Source organism: Falco biarmicus, chromosome Z, assembly GCF_023638135.1.
Source record: "Falco biarmicus isolate bFalBia1 chromosome Z, bFalBia1.pri, whole genome shotgun sequence".
Classification (NCBI taxonomy): Eukaryota; Metazoa; Chordata; class Aves; order Falconiformes; family Falconidae; genus Falco; species Falco biarmicus.
Window position 1 is genome coordinate 35,639,361 of NC_079311.1, and position 20,225 is coordinate 35,659,585.

A 20,225-nucleotide genomic window follows, 5' to 3' on the forward strand; every position below is an offset into this window, starting at 1 on the left:
CTTGTACATGTGGTAAAGAAAAATGAACAAATATTTCCAAGCCATAGTCAAGGAGAACTTAATAGCCATGAAAGTTATGAAGTCTTCCATGAGCATTCTTGGCCAGTAAATTGCAACATTCTGAGAATCCAGAAAGTCAATGATGGAGCCATATGAAGTGATACACAAGGTGTTTTAATAGCGCATCTATTGCAAAAGTAAACTTGTAGCTATTTTTATTTTTATACTATATAAAAGGAAAAATAAATTGCCTGATATGTGACAGGACAAAATAAAGAATAATAATTGTCAGACCAGGATAATTAAGAATGTCATTTTACAAATTAGAGTTTGAAAAAAGATGGATTTAAAATTTTTGTTTACAACTTTAAAACATTATGCATTACATACTTCAACTTGGCTTGTATGTTTGTATGCAATCAATTCCACAATGCTTTCATTTTTAAGCTGCTTTTTTACCCATACATTACATATGCTTTATGGTACATACAAGATCCTGCTTGCTGCAAAAAGTCCACAAGTGCATATATTCACTGAATATTGTTTAAAATGTAAACAAGCTTGATGAACATACCAAAAGTACAGCTTGTCAGTAAAATATTTCTAAACTATGGAGTGGAGGCCACATAATTTAGAAAAACCTGCCATACTCTGAAGTGTTCCTGAATCCTAGACTGTCACATAAGATGTTTCAAATATTTGTAGTAGTCATGGCTGAAACTTTAAGGAGACTGGTCAATGTTGCACATATCAAGTTATAGGGATCTTGCACGATCTTCACAAGTCCTCCTCTGTGACCATGTGAAAATATGGCAACTAATGGTTTCCTGAAATACATTTAAGAAGCTGAGAACTGTTAGGCTCTAAAAGTTTATTCCAAATCTTAGTATGTGTTCGTGTATGACTTTTTCTTTGAGACTTAGGGGTACTATTGTAAATAATGAAAATAATATAAATAATGCAAAGATATTAATCACCATTTATTGAAAATGCTAGAGAATCCTAAGGTAAGAACTGGCTATTTCAGAAGATGCAGAAGGTTCATTCCGTATATTGCCTGAAATTTCTGTATGTTCATCAGACTGTTCAAACCTGTGGAGGATTAGATGGTGGTCTCAAATTCTATTGGACCAAAAAGTAACTCAGGCAGCAAAGAATAACATATTTGGTGCATTTTACAGGTGCATGTTACTTAACATACTTCAATAATATACATATGATACTATATGATTTAACTGCTTCCAATTTTTTTAGGATTTGCCATTGTACAATAAACAATCTAAACAAAATTTTGACTCCAAGTTAAAAAAAAAAAAGTGTTATATAGTTTCCCGAGTTTATATCTTCTTTTGTTTGATCTTCAGATACTTTTTGAATTTTTAAGTTTCCATCTTGTATTTGTCAATGTCTTTTTCATTCTACTGTCAGCTTGGCTATATTCTTTACTCTGAATGAACTCCTCTGTCCTTATAAACTGCACAATCTTTCTTTATTTTTTCTTTTTTATATTTTTCTGGGTCTAGTAAACTCAAATATGGCATTTTAAAAAGTTCTTACATTATCTGGTGGAATTGTAATTAGCTTACTAGCTTCCAGCCTCTTCCTAAAACTCATAATTAACTATATTAATGTATTGTATTTTGTAACTCTGAAGTAGCTAATCTATTATTCCTCCCTGCCTCCAGCATGCTATGCACATGGCTTTTGACAGTTGCTGGAGGAACAGTGGTGCTGTGTATCCTCTGAAGATCTTTTCACCATATTTCTGGGCAGATCTGATTTACTTCTTGAGGTGGAAGAGGTTAAAAGCAATGGTAAAAAAAGGGGGAAGCAACAGAATTCTCTCCATTCTGTCATGCAGACAGTGGGAAAGATTCCCTACAAGCCATTCCTCATCTACAGAGGGAAGGTGCACACCTATCAGAATGTGAACAGGAGGAGTAACACAGTAGCACAGGTCTTCCTACACTATGGGAACCTGAAAAAAGGCAACACTGTGGCCCTGCTGATGGATAATGGACCTGACTTCATCCACGTGTGGTTTGGGCTGGCCAAGCTGGGCTGCGTGGTGGCTTTTCTCACTTTCAACATCCCCTCTAGATCTCTCCTGCACTGCATTAATACATATTCAGCAAAAGCACTGGTGATAGGAGAAAGTTAGTTACATATTGTTTTTGACTTACTAATGACTTTCTACTGCTTTATGCTTTTTATCAAGAACAGAAAATCAGAGCCATTCAAAGCTGCAAGCACTTCATATATGCTAGCTAAAGAAGAGGGGGAAGAGATAGTCTTGCTTACATTTTAAGTGTATAAGCACCAAAAATATGTGGAATTAATTAGTATAATGAAAGGCCTAAATCTGAGTCTCTCCACGCATGGAACAATGTACTAGCAGAAACAATCATGCATCAGGAAGCAAGCAGCCTGGGGAGATACTTTACCATCACCTTACTTCTATTTCTACTTATGGCTTATGCAGATACAACTCCACTGACTACAGGAAGAAACTGCTAGTGGTGATTTCCTTCAGCTCAAAATTTTCACTTACAGATTTATGGTTACTTTAGAACTACTTTAAAGTGGTGGTTCCAAGGCAGCATTGCGTGGAGAAGAATATAGCATGTTGAGCTGTAATTTTGGCCCTCTTACTGGCATATTATGTAATACTGGGCAATTTATTTAACCTTTCTACTCCTCTTTTCCTATCTTTAATACAAGTTGGCAATACTTCCATAATTCCATATGAACCCATAAGGGCTCATTAGTTGGTATGTGTCCCAAGTTTTAAAACATATGTTATAGCATACCAAGTAAATGAAATCTTATATATTAGCATCACCAAGATCAGGGAGTTTTACTTATTACAGTTAAACCCATGGGAGAAGTATAGGGAAATTAAACATCATGATTTTATTTCACTGTCCAGTAGGTGGGTTAGTCCTGCTGAGGACTGTGGCAGGTTCATTGTACACAGTGGTACAGTATATAATTCCAATGCAAATAATCAGGTCTATAGATTTAATTATTTTAATAATAAGCATGTAATTTTTTTTAACTTGGTGGATTGTTTGGGAACAATAGAGAAAGGATCTGTTTTTCATCTCCTGGAAAATAATGCTGCTGTCTGGCTGATGAGCACCAGTTTTCCTTTCCAGCATGTTCACATCATACAAGACAAACTAGACAAGGTGCTGGATCTATCTGTTCTATCTCAAAGATGTCACTAACACAAGAAACACAGCTATGTATATCTTCCCATCGGGAAGTGCAGGTGAAGATGTGTACTAAAAAGTACAACTGCATCTCTATGAAAATAAAGGTGGTATAAATTTAGTAACAAGACAGGCACACAAAAAGACAGAACTTGAATTTTAAAGTCAAGATAGGGAGGAATCCATTTAGTTACAAGCACAGTACACTTTAAACCATTTTGCCTTGGTGTAACAAGGGCATAATTCTAGTTAGTGAGCTTTCATATAGATATTCCATGGCTGAACTTTATTTCTTAAATATCAGGCCAAGTCCTCTCTAACAGCTTTTCAGATTCCATAGTGACAGAATTTCACAAGTGTATCCTAAAAAGAAATATGGCCAGCACAAGTGGTTGGGCCTTGGGAGAAATGTTTTCCTCTGAGACTGGTCTGAATAATGAAGCTTCACTTTATTTCACTGGGAAGGAAAGAGGGATCCTTCCTCTAGTCAAGACAAACAACTTTGTAAAACAGCTTTGTAAAAGTTATTCCTATTACAAATACCAGCTGTGTGGCACAGTGGCTCTTCAGAAGCTTTCTCATTCTCGCTTCATGGCAAGGGAACACTGTGCACTTGCCTGTGAAGGATAAGGACTTTCTCCTCCAGAAAAAGCAAATGAGAAGATTAAACAGCCTTACAGGCAAAAAGACTGAAGATGCTGAGACTAAAGAGTTATATTAATGAGGTAAAGACTAAAAGACAGGACAGGACAGAAACTCAGAAGACAATTCTTCCTGTACATTCCAAACATAACTCTGTTCACAACAAAATTATTAATGCAAGCAGTACATTCATAATTATTTGTTCTTCTCCCTCTGACAGGTTTCCCAGAAGCTGCTATCATCACTCATTCTAAGAGCTCTATCTGCCTGCTTAGCATTCACTCGGTGTGGTGCAGTTTCTCAGGATATTATGTATCTCACTTTTCCCTTGTATCACATCAGTGCTTCTCGGCATCGGTGGATGCACTGAATTAGGCAATATTTACCTTTTAATAGAGTTTCATTAACTTCAGAAAGCTGTAACAGTTTATTATTGGTGAGTAACTCTGTTTGGTAACTTAAATATTATGTCTACCAACAGACTTTTGTAATTTTCACATTTATATCACTTTCTCCAGTCTGCAAACAGTATCTAAGATACATTCATATTTTTTGAAGCTTAGAACAGACACAAATTGTTGCATAGATCCAACACAACATGACTTGAGTTCTAAGTATTGCTGATACCACTGCGTATGTTCTGTAGGTTTAACCTGAAATTGCATTTGCATCCTACACCAAAAGTCTAAGGGTGTTCACATAGGCATCTGAGAAGTCAGGCTTGACTTTTAGTTTTAGAAGGTGCAAATGCATTGTGGAAGCTTTAACTAATTTTCAAAATAGGTCAACTAAATGTGTTTTGGAGCTTTTCGAGTCACATATTTGAGTAGCACCTACAGAATTAGATTCATTGTACTAAAGAGAAGGGAAGGATTTTGATTGTGATAATGGGAGATATTTGTAAAGGGGTAGCAATCAGATATTTTTCCAGATATCTCCTCCTTTCCTGTCTTTAGAGTCTTGCCCAGAGGCTGGTTTTGCTATGGTAATTATATATCTGGACTGTTTTAAAAGCTGTTTCAGTGCTTTGTTTCTTCAGGAAGGGCATGGGCAGGCATGCTGGGCTACAGCAACTGATAACAAGACTGCTGCTGCCTAACAGAAACACAAAAGTGATGGGGAAAATGGTGTATAAAAAAGTTTGAAGCTATGATTTGTCTTGGAAGACAAAAAGCAAGGTAACAGCTTTCTCAGGTGGGCCATTCAGATGGGGACTCTGAGGGGCCTGGGATTCAAATGACAAGGCTTTGAGGTGAGTGAGGCTGAAAAGGGCTTCAGGTTTTGCATGAGATGATACCAGGGTCAGCGAGAAACTGGCAAGCTAGAAGCAAGTGGACTAGAAGGGATTCAGAACTTAGAAGGCACTGGGAAGCTTTATGTGGGACAAACAGGACTCAGCCAAAAAGGAATTTTGGAAAGGATAGAAATAGGGAAATTTGTAAATTCTTGTATGACAACACATTAAAAACTGTGGCAAAGGGATGGGGTGGCAGACATGAGAGGTCTAGAATAAGGTGGCTTTTGAAATGGATAGTTCTGAAGGAACTTCAGGGCCACAGAAACAAAAAAAACTGAGGATGATGAGTTGACGATGAAGATGAAGAAACAGGAGAAGGGGAGTGAGACAGAAATAACAGAGGCTTTGAGATGGTTTCCCTTCCAACACTTCTCACACAAAGAGAGAAGCTGGGAGCTTCCCATCTCAAGCTCTATTTTTTCAGACTTACACCAGTCATCATCTTGACAGAAAAAAAATGCTTAGGCTTTGACCTATTCCTAACAACTGGAGATGACTAAAAGGTTTGCTTCTACTGCTTCTGATACTCTATGTTTTTAGTTACTACTCAGAAAAAGAAGCAAGGCTTCATTATACTAGTCACATTTAACAGAAAGATCTTGCCAGAAATAGTTTACAATTTATTTAAATATCTGAATTTATTATTAGTTGAATTAAGAAAATGACAACTTTTTTAAACAAAAGTGATAGAAGATCAACATTAAAGGGTATTTTGAATTTTCTTGTCTGCTTTCATCAGCTAGGAGCAACTTGTGTTTTGAAGAAGAAATTTTCTGCAAGCCAGTTTTGGAATGACTGTAGAAAATACAATGTTGCCGTGTTTTTGTACATGGGAGAACTCCGTCACTACCTTTGCAACCAGCCCACTGCAAGTGCTGCCTTAAATTATAGCAAATCTGTATTTTATAAGTCATATAGATTTACCCATTTCTCAATGGTATAATATTTTTAATGATTGATAAAGTTTTTTTTTCCAGTGTATACAAAACTTGGGTCTTGCGTTCCTTGTAGTTCTATTATAGAATGAAATTTATATCAGCAAATGTAATGGTTACACAGAAACAAACCTGGCAGGATGGGACAGTTATACCCAGACGATAAAATAAATTCCTCTGTAAAGCCAAGCTTGCTAGCTTTTTTCTTCTGAGTGATAGGCAAGTAGCAGGTCCGTAAGGAAAAGAGAAAAGCAGTAAAAGCTTTATTGTACTCAATGATCAAACAAGAGCATGAACCAGATTAAGTGATTTACCACCTGCAATGCACTGATTCAAAGTAGTTACTTATTAAGAGGAGGCTACTCTTCAGTATTTAATGGCTGATAATTTTTGTACGGCTTTGAAACGGCTGAATGAGTTTTTGTTTGTTTAGATTTTTTTCTGAAGAGGTGTTCCAAAGGCACATTTTGTTCCATGGCTGTGTATATGGTGACAAACTTTCCTGTATAAAGCCATAGGAGTAATAGTGTAGTGCAAAATCTTCATCACCCCTGAGATAACAGTCCTGAAGAGCATGGGTGATGAAATAATGAAATGATGATAATGAAACTCTGTTAGAAGGTAAATAATGGTCAGATTTAGGACAAAAGTAAGACATCACCAAACAGAGAAGCAGCAGAAAAGCAAGTCTGAAAATATTTATTATATTTCAATGCTTATTTCTTGATGATGGTGGAAAAGATTGGCTAATTTTCTTAATTTTATACTTGGGAGTTAGGAAGTTACTGAAGGGAGGTGACAAGAAACATTTCTACCTACCACAGAAAACATCATGTACAAGTACAAGGTTCAAATGACCTCCAGCTGCATTGGTCAGAGATTGGCACAAGAACAAGCAATAAGCGAACATCTGAGAGCATCCACCAGCTGATTTGAACAGAGACTTATTATTGTGTGGTCTGCATGTAGAAGAGGGGTCAAAGACAAAAATGTATTAGAGGGAACAAGCCAGGAAAGATGCTGGCCAGAACTCAAGTCTGTACAAACATTATGTCAGTAGTCCATGCACCAAAAACACAAAGGAATGATTAACTAGACCAAACTAGCTGTGTGAAGTTCTCTCCTGCAGGAAAAGGCAGGGAGAAATTTCTTTACTTGGCTCAATAACAAGAATTTGACAGAGAAGATATTGATATTTAACTAACAATTGATAAGAAGGGAAAGCCAGAAGGATGGTCTAGCTGAGCTAAGGAAGATGAGGAGGGATGAGGGTAAATGCAGAGTCCTGTCAAGATCAGGCATCTTACTGAAGTTTAATACATACAACCTCTAGTGCACCACACAGGCTCTTCTACAGTGAAGGAAACCTGTGCAGGCTTATAAGCCAGCCAGCTACATTTCACCTAGACTCCCTGTGCTGTGGCATGCCAAAGCACAGCAGTCATGGTGTTGCCCAGGACTAGGGCTACATAGATGAGGGACCTGTTGGAGTATGGTCTATGTCATATCCAAGATATGACATACCTTATGTGATATGACATGTCCTTACCTCCTTTCACAGAGCACGCCTAGGTCTCACACTGAAATTGAGAAAGAACATCGATTTAGGAACTAGGAAGCACTCCTGGATTCCTTGATGTAGACAGAGACTCTAGACACTACTCTCTGATGTCTACAGGAAGCTTACCCGGCATCCATGTGCCTATCAGAACTGAATCTTAAACATGGTACCCCACAGAAGGTAACAAACCAAACAGAAAGTATGTCAAGGAATGTTCTGAAAGAGAACCATACAACTTTAAAAATATAAATATTTCAAATTTCAAGGTAATGCAGGGCAGTCCTGCAGATTGTTATACGAGGGATAAAACAAGGTAAGCATAACAGGTTCTCCTATGTTTATAACTTCCGAGGTTCCTGAGATTTACTCTTAAGTCCTAGACTCTAAGCAGATATTAAAAATAAAAATTAAAAAAAATAATCCATTATTTCATCCTGAAGACCAAGTGCTTAAAAAGATACAATATTAGGCATGAAGTAGCTCTCCCAGTCAGCCTGCCAATTGGTTGGTAATGGGGTTTTATCACACACATGTGATCAAACCATGCAAACCATATTATTCCTCCAGGTTTAGCACTAAAACTGCAAAAGAAAACAGAGCTTGCTCAGCAGAAGCAGGGAAGACTCCATTCCTTGTTTTAACAAGTGGAGTTTACTCTGCATTACAGCTAATCCTATTGTGGCAAATAATCTATCTGCCATAAAATGCAGTTCTGAATCAAACAAAATTGTCCGTTAATCCAGAGTTCACAAAGTACTTTTAACATGAGTATTTTTAAATGTGACAAACTTGAAACACTGATTCTGCTAAAATATTTCAGTATAATTCTTAGGCAATGTTCCCTTTTCAATTTGCCTTATTATTATTTAGAAATCAAATATAATTTTACAGTTTTTAAAGTTTAAAACAATACTGAAATGGAAACAAAATGCATTTATTTGGTTTTGGTTTGAAGAAACTGTTCCTGTGGACACGAAATAATTTTATTTTCTGCTATCATTCAATGATGGCAGTAATTTAATCATTCAATCCCAACTACATCTCCAAAGTGGCGGCTTTTCCATAGGCAGTCTTGACTATACTCCTGTATATAGGGTGCTGAGCAGTCTGGCCCAAGCATTTGAGTAGTTTGCCACAATAATAATGTAACTGAAAGGTCACAATCACACGTTAACAACTACATTTTGACTGCAGATTTGACTTCCATCTTTTCTGAATTTGGGTATAAGATTAAAAATTGCACCTAAACCTATTTGATATGGTAAGGAGCTGTAAGTCATTCTGTTACTTTTTCAGGTCCTTTAGGCAACATGCCAGGTGTGTCAAATTTACTACCAAATATGTAGAACTGACCATAGTGTGTCACAAGTGTTTTCTAACACACAATTTTATTTATGCAGAAAAATTCCTTTCTTTGGTTCAGAAAGGATTTTCCATCCTATGGGTAACAGCCCTTACTTAAAACCTATTTATTTACATTTCCAAGATACAATAATGCATTTAAACTTTGTAATATACATCTGAATTACAAAGCAAAAATACAAAGAACTACAGAAATAAAGTTTTCACCTTAATGCAAATCCTTCAACCTCAGACCAACAAGAATTCTGATGATATTCTCTTTGATTCTTACACAATGAATACCCTTCTGTGAAGTATTTTAGTCAAAGTAACAGTTTCTAAAGGAAAAATGTTCTATTAGAAAATTTTAGATCAGCTCTGGTATTTAGACACACTTTTCTCAGCTGCAGAATGTTTCTTCCTCATTGTTAACAGAAAGAAGAGGACAGAGTTCACAAAGTGCACATTGCTCTAGGAAGCAGTTTCAGACCTGCTGTCTCAAAAGAATTTCTGATGAGGTTTGGCCCAATTAAAATATTTGAATTCTATGGGTCCACAGAAGGAAATCTTAGTTTCTTGAACTATCCTAATAAAATAGGAGCTGTGGGCCATGCTGGCATCTTTTCAAAGGTAACTGTAATCAAATCAACCAATCAACCAACTAACTAAAGAGCCAATGAATAAAAATAGCACATGAAAGGCAGATATTATGAAGAGCGGGAAAGTGCAAGGAAGAACCTGGTTACTACAGTCCAGATACAGCAAAATTTGGTTCATGGAAACAGAAACCTTATTCTTAGCCCCTTGTTTGAGTCTATTCTCTTTACATATATTGTGAAGCTACAATAAATATGCAGCAAAGTCCACAGAAGCTGAAACTATTTCTTTGTGTATCTGAATTTTTCCCCAGAATATTAAAAAACCCCACCCTAATTGTATAGAAGTGACTATGCATAGGACTGATTAATGATGGGGGTTTAAAAGTGTAATTATCATCCTAAAACCCAATAGATATTAAGTGATGAGGAAGCAATTAATTTTGATTTTACTTTGGATATGAATCAGGAGATAAATGTTCTAGAGCAAACTTCAACAAATTTACTCTCTGACTGCATATTCACTCATTAAAATCAGCACCACACTTTCTCCTCTGAAATAAGATAAGCAAAACAAAAAAAAAAAATCAAATTTCTCAGGAAATGCAGGAGAAAAATACACATCTTGATATCTGAAATATTAACTTTATATATATGACTACTGTTGAAACTCGCATTGGAGATCTCCCACCCATTAAAAAGACTTGACAGTCTCAAATGCTTTTCCTATTTGTACAGACTCTTGGGGGAAATCATCAACATTATACTACAATGAAATACTGTTCTAATAATACTAAAGATTCCGCTCAGTTAACATCAAAACTAGATTAACCAGATTAATGACTTCCAAATGACTTCTGCTTTTAATCTGAGGTGCTGAAAATGCCTTTCCATGGCCATAATAACAACTCCACAGTGCTTTTGATCTTTTAGAAATCTTAGCTTTGTGGACAGGGGATGAAGTCTAGAAAGCCTAAATCAAACTACTGAGCTGTAAGTTTCCACTTGGATCTGGCTGGAGTAATTTTTGAGAGTTATGTAAATTTATTTTGGATTTTTTGTCAGAGAATTGTCTTGATTTGCATTCCAGTAATGTTGTGTCTTTAGAACATTAGGAATGGATGGTAGTTTTAAAGTAAAATAGACAGTTTGATCAAAAGCATTGTTCCACTTTACTTTAAAAAAATGTTTTTAATATGACCATGCTCTAAAACAGTGGGTTTCTTTTTATTGATAAAGGAGAGATGAACATTTTATCTGTGTATGTATACTTAGGTTCTCAGAATACTCAGTATATTTCAGGCTGTTCCAAGTGTTCCATAGTCAATAAAATACTATCTATTAACTCTGAGCAAATTTTATCAGAACAACTGGAAAGTAAGACAGTGAGGTTTTTAAGTACACCTATACACTTTTGTTAGGTAGCTCCTACGTTCTTTTGGGTTGTTGAAATACAACGTCAGGAAACAAGAACTTAAGAAGGATGAAAATGGTGGATGTAAGAAAGTGCCCATAGGTAAGGAAAAATATTACTTGTCTATTAACTAAGAGATACCTCATTTTACATGGTGATATAATTTGGGGCAGGGATTAAATCTCTGCTCTGTAAGCAACAGGTTCTTGACATAGACTTAGAACTTGAAAATTACACAGGAAAAATATATTATCAGCAGGTCCAAATAGGGATGTATTTGCTAATATACCAAATAACTTATCAAAATTTTTATTATTTACCCAAATACCTAAAAATACAATAGTGTAAGAACATAATCAATATTCTGGGCTCAGAATATTTTTATTCCTACCTGAAAAAACTTGTTCATATTCCTGAACAAACCGGATTTCTTAGTGCTGGCATTTTTCCAAATAAAATGGACAAAGTAATTCCTAGATACATTGTGTTCCAAGACCAGATGCTTACAGATGCTGTCTGTTTTCCAAATTTAAAATTCTGAGGAAGAACAGTACCTCAATTACCTGAATAATATTTTTCATATTTTTCCATGTACTAACCAAAACAATTTTAACCATTTAGTGTCTAGAGTTGCATAGAATGTCTAAACTCCTACTTGGAATGGAATACTCCTGCTCAAAGAGCTGAAGCTCCCAGGCTGAAAATAGGATTGCATCACGGCTGATAATATCTTTGAGAAAAAATCCTGAAAACTGACTTTCAGAAAACACAGTACTTAATTTTGCTGAAATTACACTAAATATCTGTGTGTCTGTGGATACACACATGAATCCATGTGTGTTAACAGTTCCAGGAAAGAGCTCATCACTAGTTTTAGTATGTAAATTTAACTATCATCCTTGATGTTTGGAGGCCAAACACAGGCACGTTATGTCTTAAAATGTGCACTTCCACACCAGCACAGTGCTGAGAGCAGTTGCAGGCCTGTTCTTCAGGAAAACATAAAGCATAAAGAGGTCAGGTGCTGTTTTGTCCCCATATGTACTGTTTGACTACCAGCATCTGTTTCAAATGACAAAATAGCCACGCTTTCAGTGGGCAAATGCTTTTTCAGGGTGATGTTCACCATAGCCCAAAAAGCTCTTCCCTAATCCACCTTTTCAGAAGAGAAGGAGGCAAAATTATGTTCCCTTTTCTACTCACATATTTCTGCTGTTCAGGAGGTAGTTATGGAAATGTAGCAATAATATGAGTAGAACAGGTAAGGCTTTCCGAAAGATTTTTAATACAATACCTTATGTTCTAAATACCTCACTGTAAATATGGGGTGTTGCATCTCCTTTTCATGCCCTGCAGGTAAATCTGGTCTTCTAGCTGTGCAAGTTACTCAGGATGCCCCATTTTCTGGATACATGGGAAATAACAAAGCCTCAGAAAAGAAATTCCTTCATAATATGTTTGTGAAAGAAGATGTGTATTTTAACACAGGTGACCTCCTAGTGATGGATGAGGATGTCTTCCTCTACTTCAGTGACCATGTGGCAGACACTTTTGGGTATTGTACAGAGTTACCAGTAAATCCAGTGAGCTTGAAAGAAATCACATATATGCAGGACTGGATTACACATGTTAGACTTGAAACTGGTGAGTATCAATTTTGCTTTAAAAGAAACATGAAGGACTGCAATTAAAGTCAACCAAAGTACACATCAACACAGTAGCATTTTTCAAATTTGAGTCAGACGTCACTTTAGTTTAAGTCTGGGGTCTCAAATGACATGGCACTAAATCAGAAAAGGATTTATTTGTGTACACGCTTCAGTTAAGAATGACAGAAGTCCAAATTAAAAGTAAGGCTCCACACAGAGACCTGTATAGAATAAAAATTTGTTGCTAATATCTACCTTATTTTTTAAAATATTTTCAACAGGTGGAAAGGGAAAAAAAATGCCACTATAGAAGTTGCAGACATCATTGGTATGATGGATTTTGTCCAAGAAGTTAATGTTTACAGCATAAAAAGTAAGACATTCCCTATTCTTTGAGAATATAAAAATAAAATAGTAATTTCCTACTCTGTCCTTCCTGGTTTTGCAACAGAATGCATACTTTTACATAAGCAAATAAATGGTGTCAACTTGGCAATATAGGCTTACCCGCAGTGCTTTGAAATTTCTGTTTCCATAAAATGCTGTATTTAATAAACATGACACACTGAAACTTTGTAATGAATGGCAGAAACACTGAGCTGCATTAAAACTTGTAACACTGATGTAAGAAGTACAAAGTTATAAACTACAGAGGACTTCTCTTAAGCTACAGGCTTGCATTTGAAAAATGGCAGAACAGGGGCCATATTAAAAAATGACATGTCTGAAACCACCTGTGACCATCCTGTAAGTACAGTCCTAGAAGATACATATTTTTTCATAATTAGAATATTGCCATTCACATTAAAGTATACAATAATTGCTTTATAAAATTATAAAATACCATGCTGAAAACCTGTAGGCAACTAAATTACAAGATGAGGTGGAAAATTGCTGAGAAGATGCATCAACTAAATGAACAGGTTGAAGATGGTAAACCTTGTCGTGCTGAATAGCTGTTCTATGTTTCCTTTGGATTGAGACAAACACAGTCTAGTATTAAAAAAAAGTACTCACATGAAGAAGCAGCTATCAAGAGACAAGCTCCCACTTAGCACTGAGAGATGGGAAACACAATGGATTCAAAGGAAGAGGATGTATGAAAATAAAATGAACAAACAGCCAGAATCTGAATGGTTGATCAGCAGGTGGCTGTCAGATGCCAGTATGTTCATTTGAGAGACATGGCATCCTTAGGAGCATGCAAATAAACCTGCAACCTAACTTGGAAAGCTTATCTCATTTTCATCTACAAGCTGACAAGAACTCCTCAAAGGGCTATTGCTACCAAATGCTAGGGCAGTTAATCAAAATAAATGGCAGTACATCAAAATAAAACCTCAAGAGCTTAGGAATCACATTCATTCCTGGTTGTAGAGTAAATAAAATCTAGATAGCACAGTCTTTCAAATTTCCAAATGAACTTCACTCTCAAATATTGCCAAAACAAACTTTATCGTATATTACCAATTAAACAACTCTAAGTTAATTTTCATTGAAAAGGAGCACCCATATCTTATCTCTCCAATGCCTTGACCACACCTCAAAGCTGCTCTTTCATTCTGGGCAGATTTAACTGCGGCAGTTCATTTCTTCTAATTTAGATGTTTTCTCCATTTGGAATTTTTGTGTTTGAATAAAGAGAAAGCAAGGACTATGGTTTTTATATCTTTTCTAAAAGGGTTTTGTTTCTATCTTCACATCAAACATAATTTGCTGCTTGTCATTTACTAAGAGGCACTTCCCCTATTTGCCACTAATCTGCTTGTGGAATAGAGCAGAAAACACTCAGCACTGCTCATACAATGTACAATAGCCACTAGATGGTGTAAAGTGCAGTCTCATACATGGCTATGTCCATCTTTTGCACTAGTTTTGTGGAAGCGCATTCAGCTTTTTGTTGAACTAAGGGTCACATTGATTTCATTAGGCCACTATGTTACTGATGTTAACACTGGGCAAGGCAGGAAGAAAACCTAGCAGCCAACTGCCAGCCATACAGAATTACTAATAAAAAGAGGTTTGTGACATTTTTTTTAATTGAATAGAACCAAAGACAGTAAGTTTCATGTATCTCACACTCGATGTCTGACAGGATGAAACATATATTTCACAACATCAAAATATTTACTCTGACCAATACTATATCCTTCCAAATGTCGTAGAAGACTCACATATGCTCCACTTGTCAGTATTTTTCAACTGTTTTTAGGCTATGAAGGAAGAACAGGCATGGCAGCTGTTGTGCTTAAACCTGACCAACCCTTCAATGGAGAAAGACTTTATAAGTATGTTGTGGACTTCCTTCCAACTTATGCCCAACGATGCTTTGTGAGAATCATGGTAAGATAATCAGTTGTCTATTACTTGTATTTATCTTATGTCTGACTTGAAAATTGGTCTTTAAAATCATGGAATGCGGGAATCAATTTACAAACAGTTTCAATAATTGAAACACAAAAGGTAATACTAGTCTGAATTATTGTTGCTCTTATTATTATTAATTTAAGCAAATATTTGATGAATTAAACTTATATTTTGCTTTAAGGATCCATTCATAACTAAAAATCTTAGATGTGATTAATAACTTGGATTTTGTTTGAATGCTCTTCATCTTTAACTAGTGTATTCTTCTAACCAATGGCAGACTAGGCAGACACACATGGGTAGTATTACACATAACAGTGTCCTCTTACAAAAGGATGACATCATCCATTTAAAACCTTTTCCTAATATGATTGAAGTGACTGTTATTCACTATTACTGACAAAGCATCAAAGGAATATCTAGTTCTTTGCAACAGACAGTAAGATACTTTACAGTGAAGATATCATAATCCGAGAACTGAAACATACCTTCATGCTTGAGAGTATAAAAGCAGAACTGGGACACAATTCTTTTTAAACTTGCACCTTAAAAGTGCAACAATTACACCCCTTGTGTACTCCCCACAGGATGACCTTCTGCAACAGGACACGAGAGCATGAACTGCAAAGAGCAGGAAAGAGCACCACATTAGATCTTCTGAAAGTTTTTAATTGACAGTTTTCTGCTGTTGGGGGGTGCTGAGAGGCATTTAGCAGCTTTGCCTCTCCCTAAATATTGACAAGCTGTCTGAAAGGCACAAATTTGATTGAGAACAAGATGAGAACATAACAGAGTGAGTGAGCTTGAATAAGAAGAGGAGAAAAAGGATGTATACATTTAAAGAGAATGCAATTTTTAAGAGAGTTTTAAGAATTGAGGAAAATGTTTTTTCACTAATACATTCCTGTACTAAGTAAATGTACCTTCATATGCAGTTAGCATTGGTTATACTGTCTGTGATGCCTTAGGACAGCAGTGCCCTCTTCTGGGAAAAAAACTTTGGAACAGACCTTTTTTATGGCTCCACTAGATGGAGAAAATCTATATGGACCTCTAGGATCTGTATATGTGGAACTGATTAAATTTGTTTGCTTTTATGTGTTCTCTGACTAAAGCTTTTTTTAACTTATTGAAGGGAGCTTACTACCAAAGATACTATCAGTACTAATAAATGAATATTTACACATGTGTAAATTCTCATTAAAGGAGATAACACCAATTTTATAAAAAAATCAAATTATAAAAAACGTTGTTATTTTAAAAAACATTTTAGGGCAGGACAAAAGGTTGAATGCTGAACTCACTATTTTCTAAGTAAGTTGTCAGAAAATTAAGTCCCTTCTGAAAAAAAAAAAAAAAGATGTGTCCTGAGAAAGAGTTCTTCCTAATCAAGAGTGAAAAAACCACAAAATTCTCATACAAAACTGGATTTAAGATAAAATCAGTCTTGAAAAATTTTCAGCAGTCCATATGCAGGCTCTTTCTAATATCACTTGCAACTATGGCTGACTGGTTCTGTAAAAACCAGACAGACTGAGAGATGTTCTTCTCAACCTCCCTGACTACACTCTAGGAGACCAGAGGTCCAGGAACAACGATACAAAGAACTAGGGTACCCCGAGGCTTTGAGATAGTAGTTTTTTCACTTGACTTTTGCTAACTTCATTTATTTCTTGCAGAAAGACATCAGGAAAAGTTTTCTAAGAGCATCCAGGGAGTGAATTCGGTTTTGCAATACCTGTGCTCTGTTTTCTTTGTTTTTTCTTGGTTTGGTTTTTGGTTGGTTTGTTGTTGGGAATTTGGGGGATTTTTTTCCAAAACTTTTATTTCCATGTAGAAAAATCTGACTTTATTAAAATAACATCAGGGGATCACTTAAACAGAAAATCTACATTCATAATACACATTTTAAATATTTATTTTAATATTTTAATAAATACACTGTCTTTATTAAGCTTTTAATCTTACCATTGCAAGTTTTTAAATAATTGCCAATGACACAATCCCACTTGGTAGTGATTGAACTTTATTACCATCTGGCAGCTATTCAGTGTTTGTATGAAATGACTTGGTGGTCTAAGTGTGGTTCCTATCATAACTGCTGCTAAAAAGAGAGCATGAACCAGCAAACTTACTAGCAGTCTCAGCTCAGAAGCCATAGACTGAATGATGTGGGGGTTGTGGAAATGGAGTAGCAGCATGAGGAAGAAATCATGCATGTTACAGATCAATAGAGGAAAATAAGAACTAAAAAGTGTCCTGTTTCAGCCTGAGAACTAAAAGAAAATGTTGGCTACATTGTAAACACCATACAAGAAATAACAATGCTTGAGAACAGTGTGTTTTAAACTTTCCTCTTAATGTGAGCCACAATTTAAATGAGATTATTTTATGGACACCACTTTTGCTCTCATGTACTGAGTATTACGTGCAGACCAACTTATTCATGAATTGTATTTGAATAACCACTATACAGCAACTACTTACACAGGAAAGCATCTAACATTTTTGGTTTTAATGTCTTAAATGAAGTTTTGCTGTTGGAAACCAGAGGGGAGCCAGCGCCATAAAATAAGCCAGCTCTCTGCAGAGCATTACCAAGTGTCCTGTAATCTACAGATTTTGTGATCAGCTGCAGTAATGAAAGTTAAAGAAAATTCTTATTTTGAAACAGAAACTTCCAAGCTTGCATATGGCTTTGATAGAGAAATGAATAAGAAATAAAAGCTGCATGTAGATTTAGGTTTCACTGCACCTGTGAATCAGATCATTCAGTCTAATGGAAGACATTCTATAGTAAAATTGTATGATCAATATTCTTCAGTAATCACATCATATTTTCACTGATATAGACTGAAACGGGAAATTGCATTTTACTTGAATTCTTTCTTTTTTAGGATCTTATGCAAATTAATGCAACTTTCAAGCATCAGAAAATGCCACTGTTGAATGAAGGATTTAATCCAGGAATTATATCTGAACCTTTGTATTTCATGCATGAACCGGCACATTCCTGTATTCCTTTGACAAGAGATTTATACAAGAATGTGACTTCTGGTGAAATAAATATATAAAGTATCAAATAAAATTACAATACAGAAAGTATATTTCAAATATATTTTTTGCTATTATTTCAACAAAAGCCAGTATCCAATATTTGTTCTAAAATCAGAAAATAATCAAATTAGTCTTACAGTAATAAAATTTGTCCTTTCATAAGACAGAGACACAATAATTATGTGCATTATGTAAACTGTACTGCATTTGCTCACATTACGTTCAGGGCTCACACATGCTAATTGTTATTTTATGTTTCTTGTTGATACAAATTATTTTTGGCTAAGCTACCAGTATCTTAACTTAGCTGAATATTTTATTCCTTTAGATTTTAATACTGATTCTGCCTTTAGAATGCATAAATGATTTGATGAATGATGTCATAGGCATTAATGAAGTATAAAATGGGAAGTCGCAAACATAAGCACAATATTGCACAAGCACTGCAAGTAGACTTCAGTTCAATGTTTGTTAATTATATTACAAAATATTTAATTACAACATTTTATGTTATGCTCAGTTTTAGATTTTTATGGAAAATAAACATTGGATGTCAAAATACAGTTGTCATATTTAGTGGTCATTATTTTTCACAACTTACACCAGGACTAACACAGATAAAACTATTTGCAAAAGTTCATCCTTGCATATGAACTTTTCCTTTGCTTAGCAATTCTCATATTCCTGAAATAGAGTTCTCACAAAAGCAGGACATAAATGACTATAACTTCCAGATTTTTGATGGAAGTGAACACCTAGAACCTACAAGGTGCTACAAAGTTTTGCAGGCAGAAGCATATCAGAGAATATAGTATTAGCACATCTGCTGGATGTATTTTCCTTAACTGTACATATCTGATTACATTTAAAAGTCAAACAAATTCACACTTAATGTGAGGGAAAACCTCTCTACTGTATATTTCCTTTAATTCACATGATCATTTTTCTGGATGAATAAAATAGCTATTGTATTAAGCTAACTCTTGCCCCAGTTGGAACCCATGTTACAGATTTGCATGGTTAGATTTTTCCTAAACACGAGATGTTTTTTCTTGGTGTTCAGTATGTGCTATTACTACCACTGCTAATACTGCTACTGCTACCATAATGCATTGAAACATGATAACTGACCAAAACACTATTGGTCTAGCATAGAAGCACAGAAGAAAAGCCAGCTGCACACCACAAAAGCTCATTATCTAACATAAGAAACAATTTTACTAACAAACTCAGTTATGATCATAAAGGCCTGTAACCCTTGGCAACAACGCACTGTATCTTTCAAGATCCATCATGTGCCTCTGCCATTCCACATTAGAAGACGTGGGTGTGAGAAGAACTAAGAGAGCTACTGGAAACGGGCTGCTTGAGATATAGAAGCTGGTAAATAAAAGAAGTACACAGAACTGGACAGCATACTATATCCGGCATACTACATACACCTACGGCACACTTGACACCTTCCAAAAGACATAAGGTTTCTGAACTTGGAGATAAGCAGAGCTCCATGAAAAAAGTTGTCTCCTAGGTTCTTACTCTTAAGAACTGGTCATTCGTATACCAGGAAGAATACCAAGCACAGTAGGGGTCTGAGGAGGGCCCAAGGTACTCCAGTGGTCTGAATTCAATATGACTATCGACCCCAAAATCTCCTTTGATTGAAGCAATGAACTTCTTCTAGCTTGTTAAGTGCTCTCAATTTTGGCGCATCCTAGTGTCAAGAAAGGAAGGGATCAGTTATTCATAACATATTCATGTTTCCTCCAACTACTTCTTCCTTGGTCTGCTAGCACATGAAACAATAGGGTTCATCTAGAGCTCATCTTATAAGCAGACACCTTACTTCCAAAACATCAACAATCTTCAGATCATGTCATGGTATTGAGACAGCTCTAAACTTGCTATTGTAAACAAAATATTTGTATTTTTCCTGCCATCTAAGGTTTTCTACAAATACATACACATGCACCCCCTAAACACATATATCATTAAGCTTTAAGAGGACTATCCCTATCTAATTGCTGATACTAACACAGTCAATTAAGTTTGCAACATTTAGAGAGCTCCAAAAAACTCAGGCAAAACTCTGGTCACCTATCTTGCTTTATTTTTATTATGGTGATGTACTACAGAACACTGTCTGCCTGTCTT

General features: G+C 35.7%; 2 protein-coding genes across 2 annotated transcripts; both read left to right on the top strand.

Moving 5' to 3' along the window:
* Window positions 1-1,855: 1,855 nt before the first annotated feature.
* LOC130142750 (long-chain fatty acid transport protein 6-like) lies at window positions 1,856-9,660 on the top strand. Its single transcript, XM_056325104.1, is given in 8 exon segments — window positions 1,856-2,151; window positions 3,062-3,220; window positions 3,222-3,274; window positions 4,078-4,106; window positions 4,108-4,193; window positions 4,195-4,232; window positions 5,898-6,022; window positions 9,427-9,660. Coding segments are annotated over 8 exon segments (1,020 nt in total).
* A 2,589-nt stretch (window positions 9,661-12,249) lies between these two features.
* LOC130142751 (long-chain fatty acid transport protein 2-like) lies at window positions 12,250-15,637 on the top strand. The gene is made up of 5 exons (XM_056325105.1): window positions 12,250-12,262; window positions 12,358-12,556; window positions 12,932-13,023; window positions 14,863-14,993; window positions 15,605-15,637. Exons 1-5 carry the CDS (start codon window positions 12,250-12,252, stop codon window positions 15,635-15,637), a joined length of 468 nt encoding a protein of 155 aa, XP_056181080.1.
* The last annotated feature ends 4,588 nt before the right edge of the window (window positions 15,638-20,225 follow it).

Coding starts and splice junctions, on each gene's coding strand:
- LOC130142751 (XM_056325105.1), top strand. Junction 13,024..14,862: donor TAATGTTTACAGCATAAAAA/GTAAGACATTCC, acceptor AACTGTTTTTAG/GCTATGAAGGAAGAACAGGC. Junction 14,994..15,604: donor GATGCTTTGTGAGAATCATG/GTAAGATAATCA, acceptor TACTCCCCACAG/GATGACCTTCTGCAACAGGA.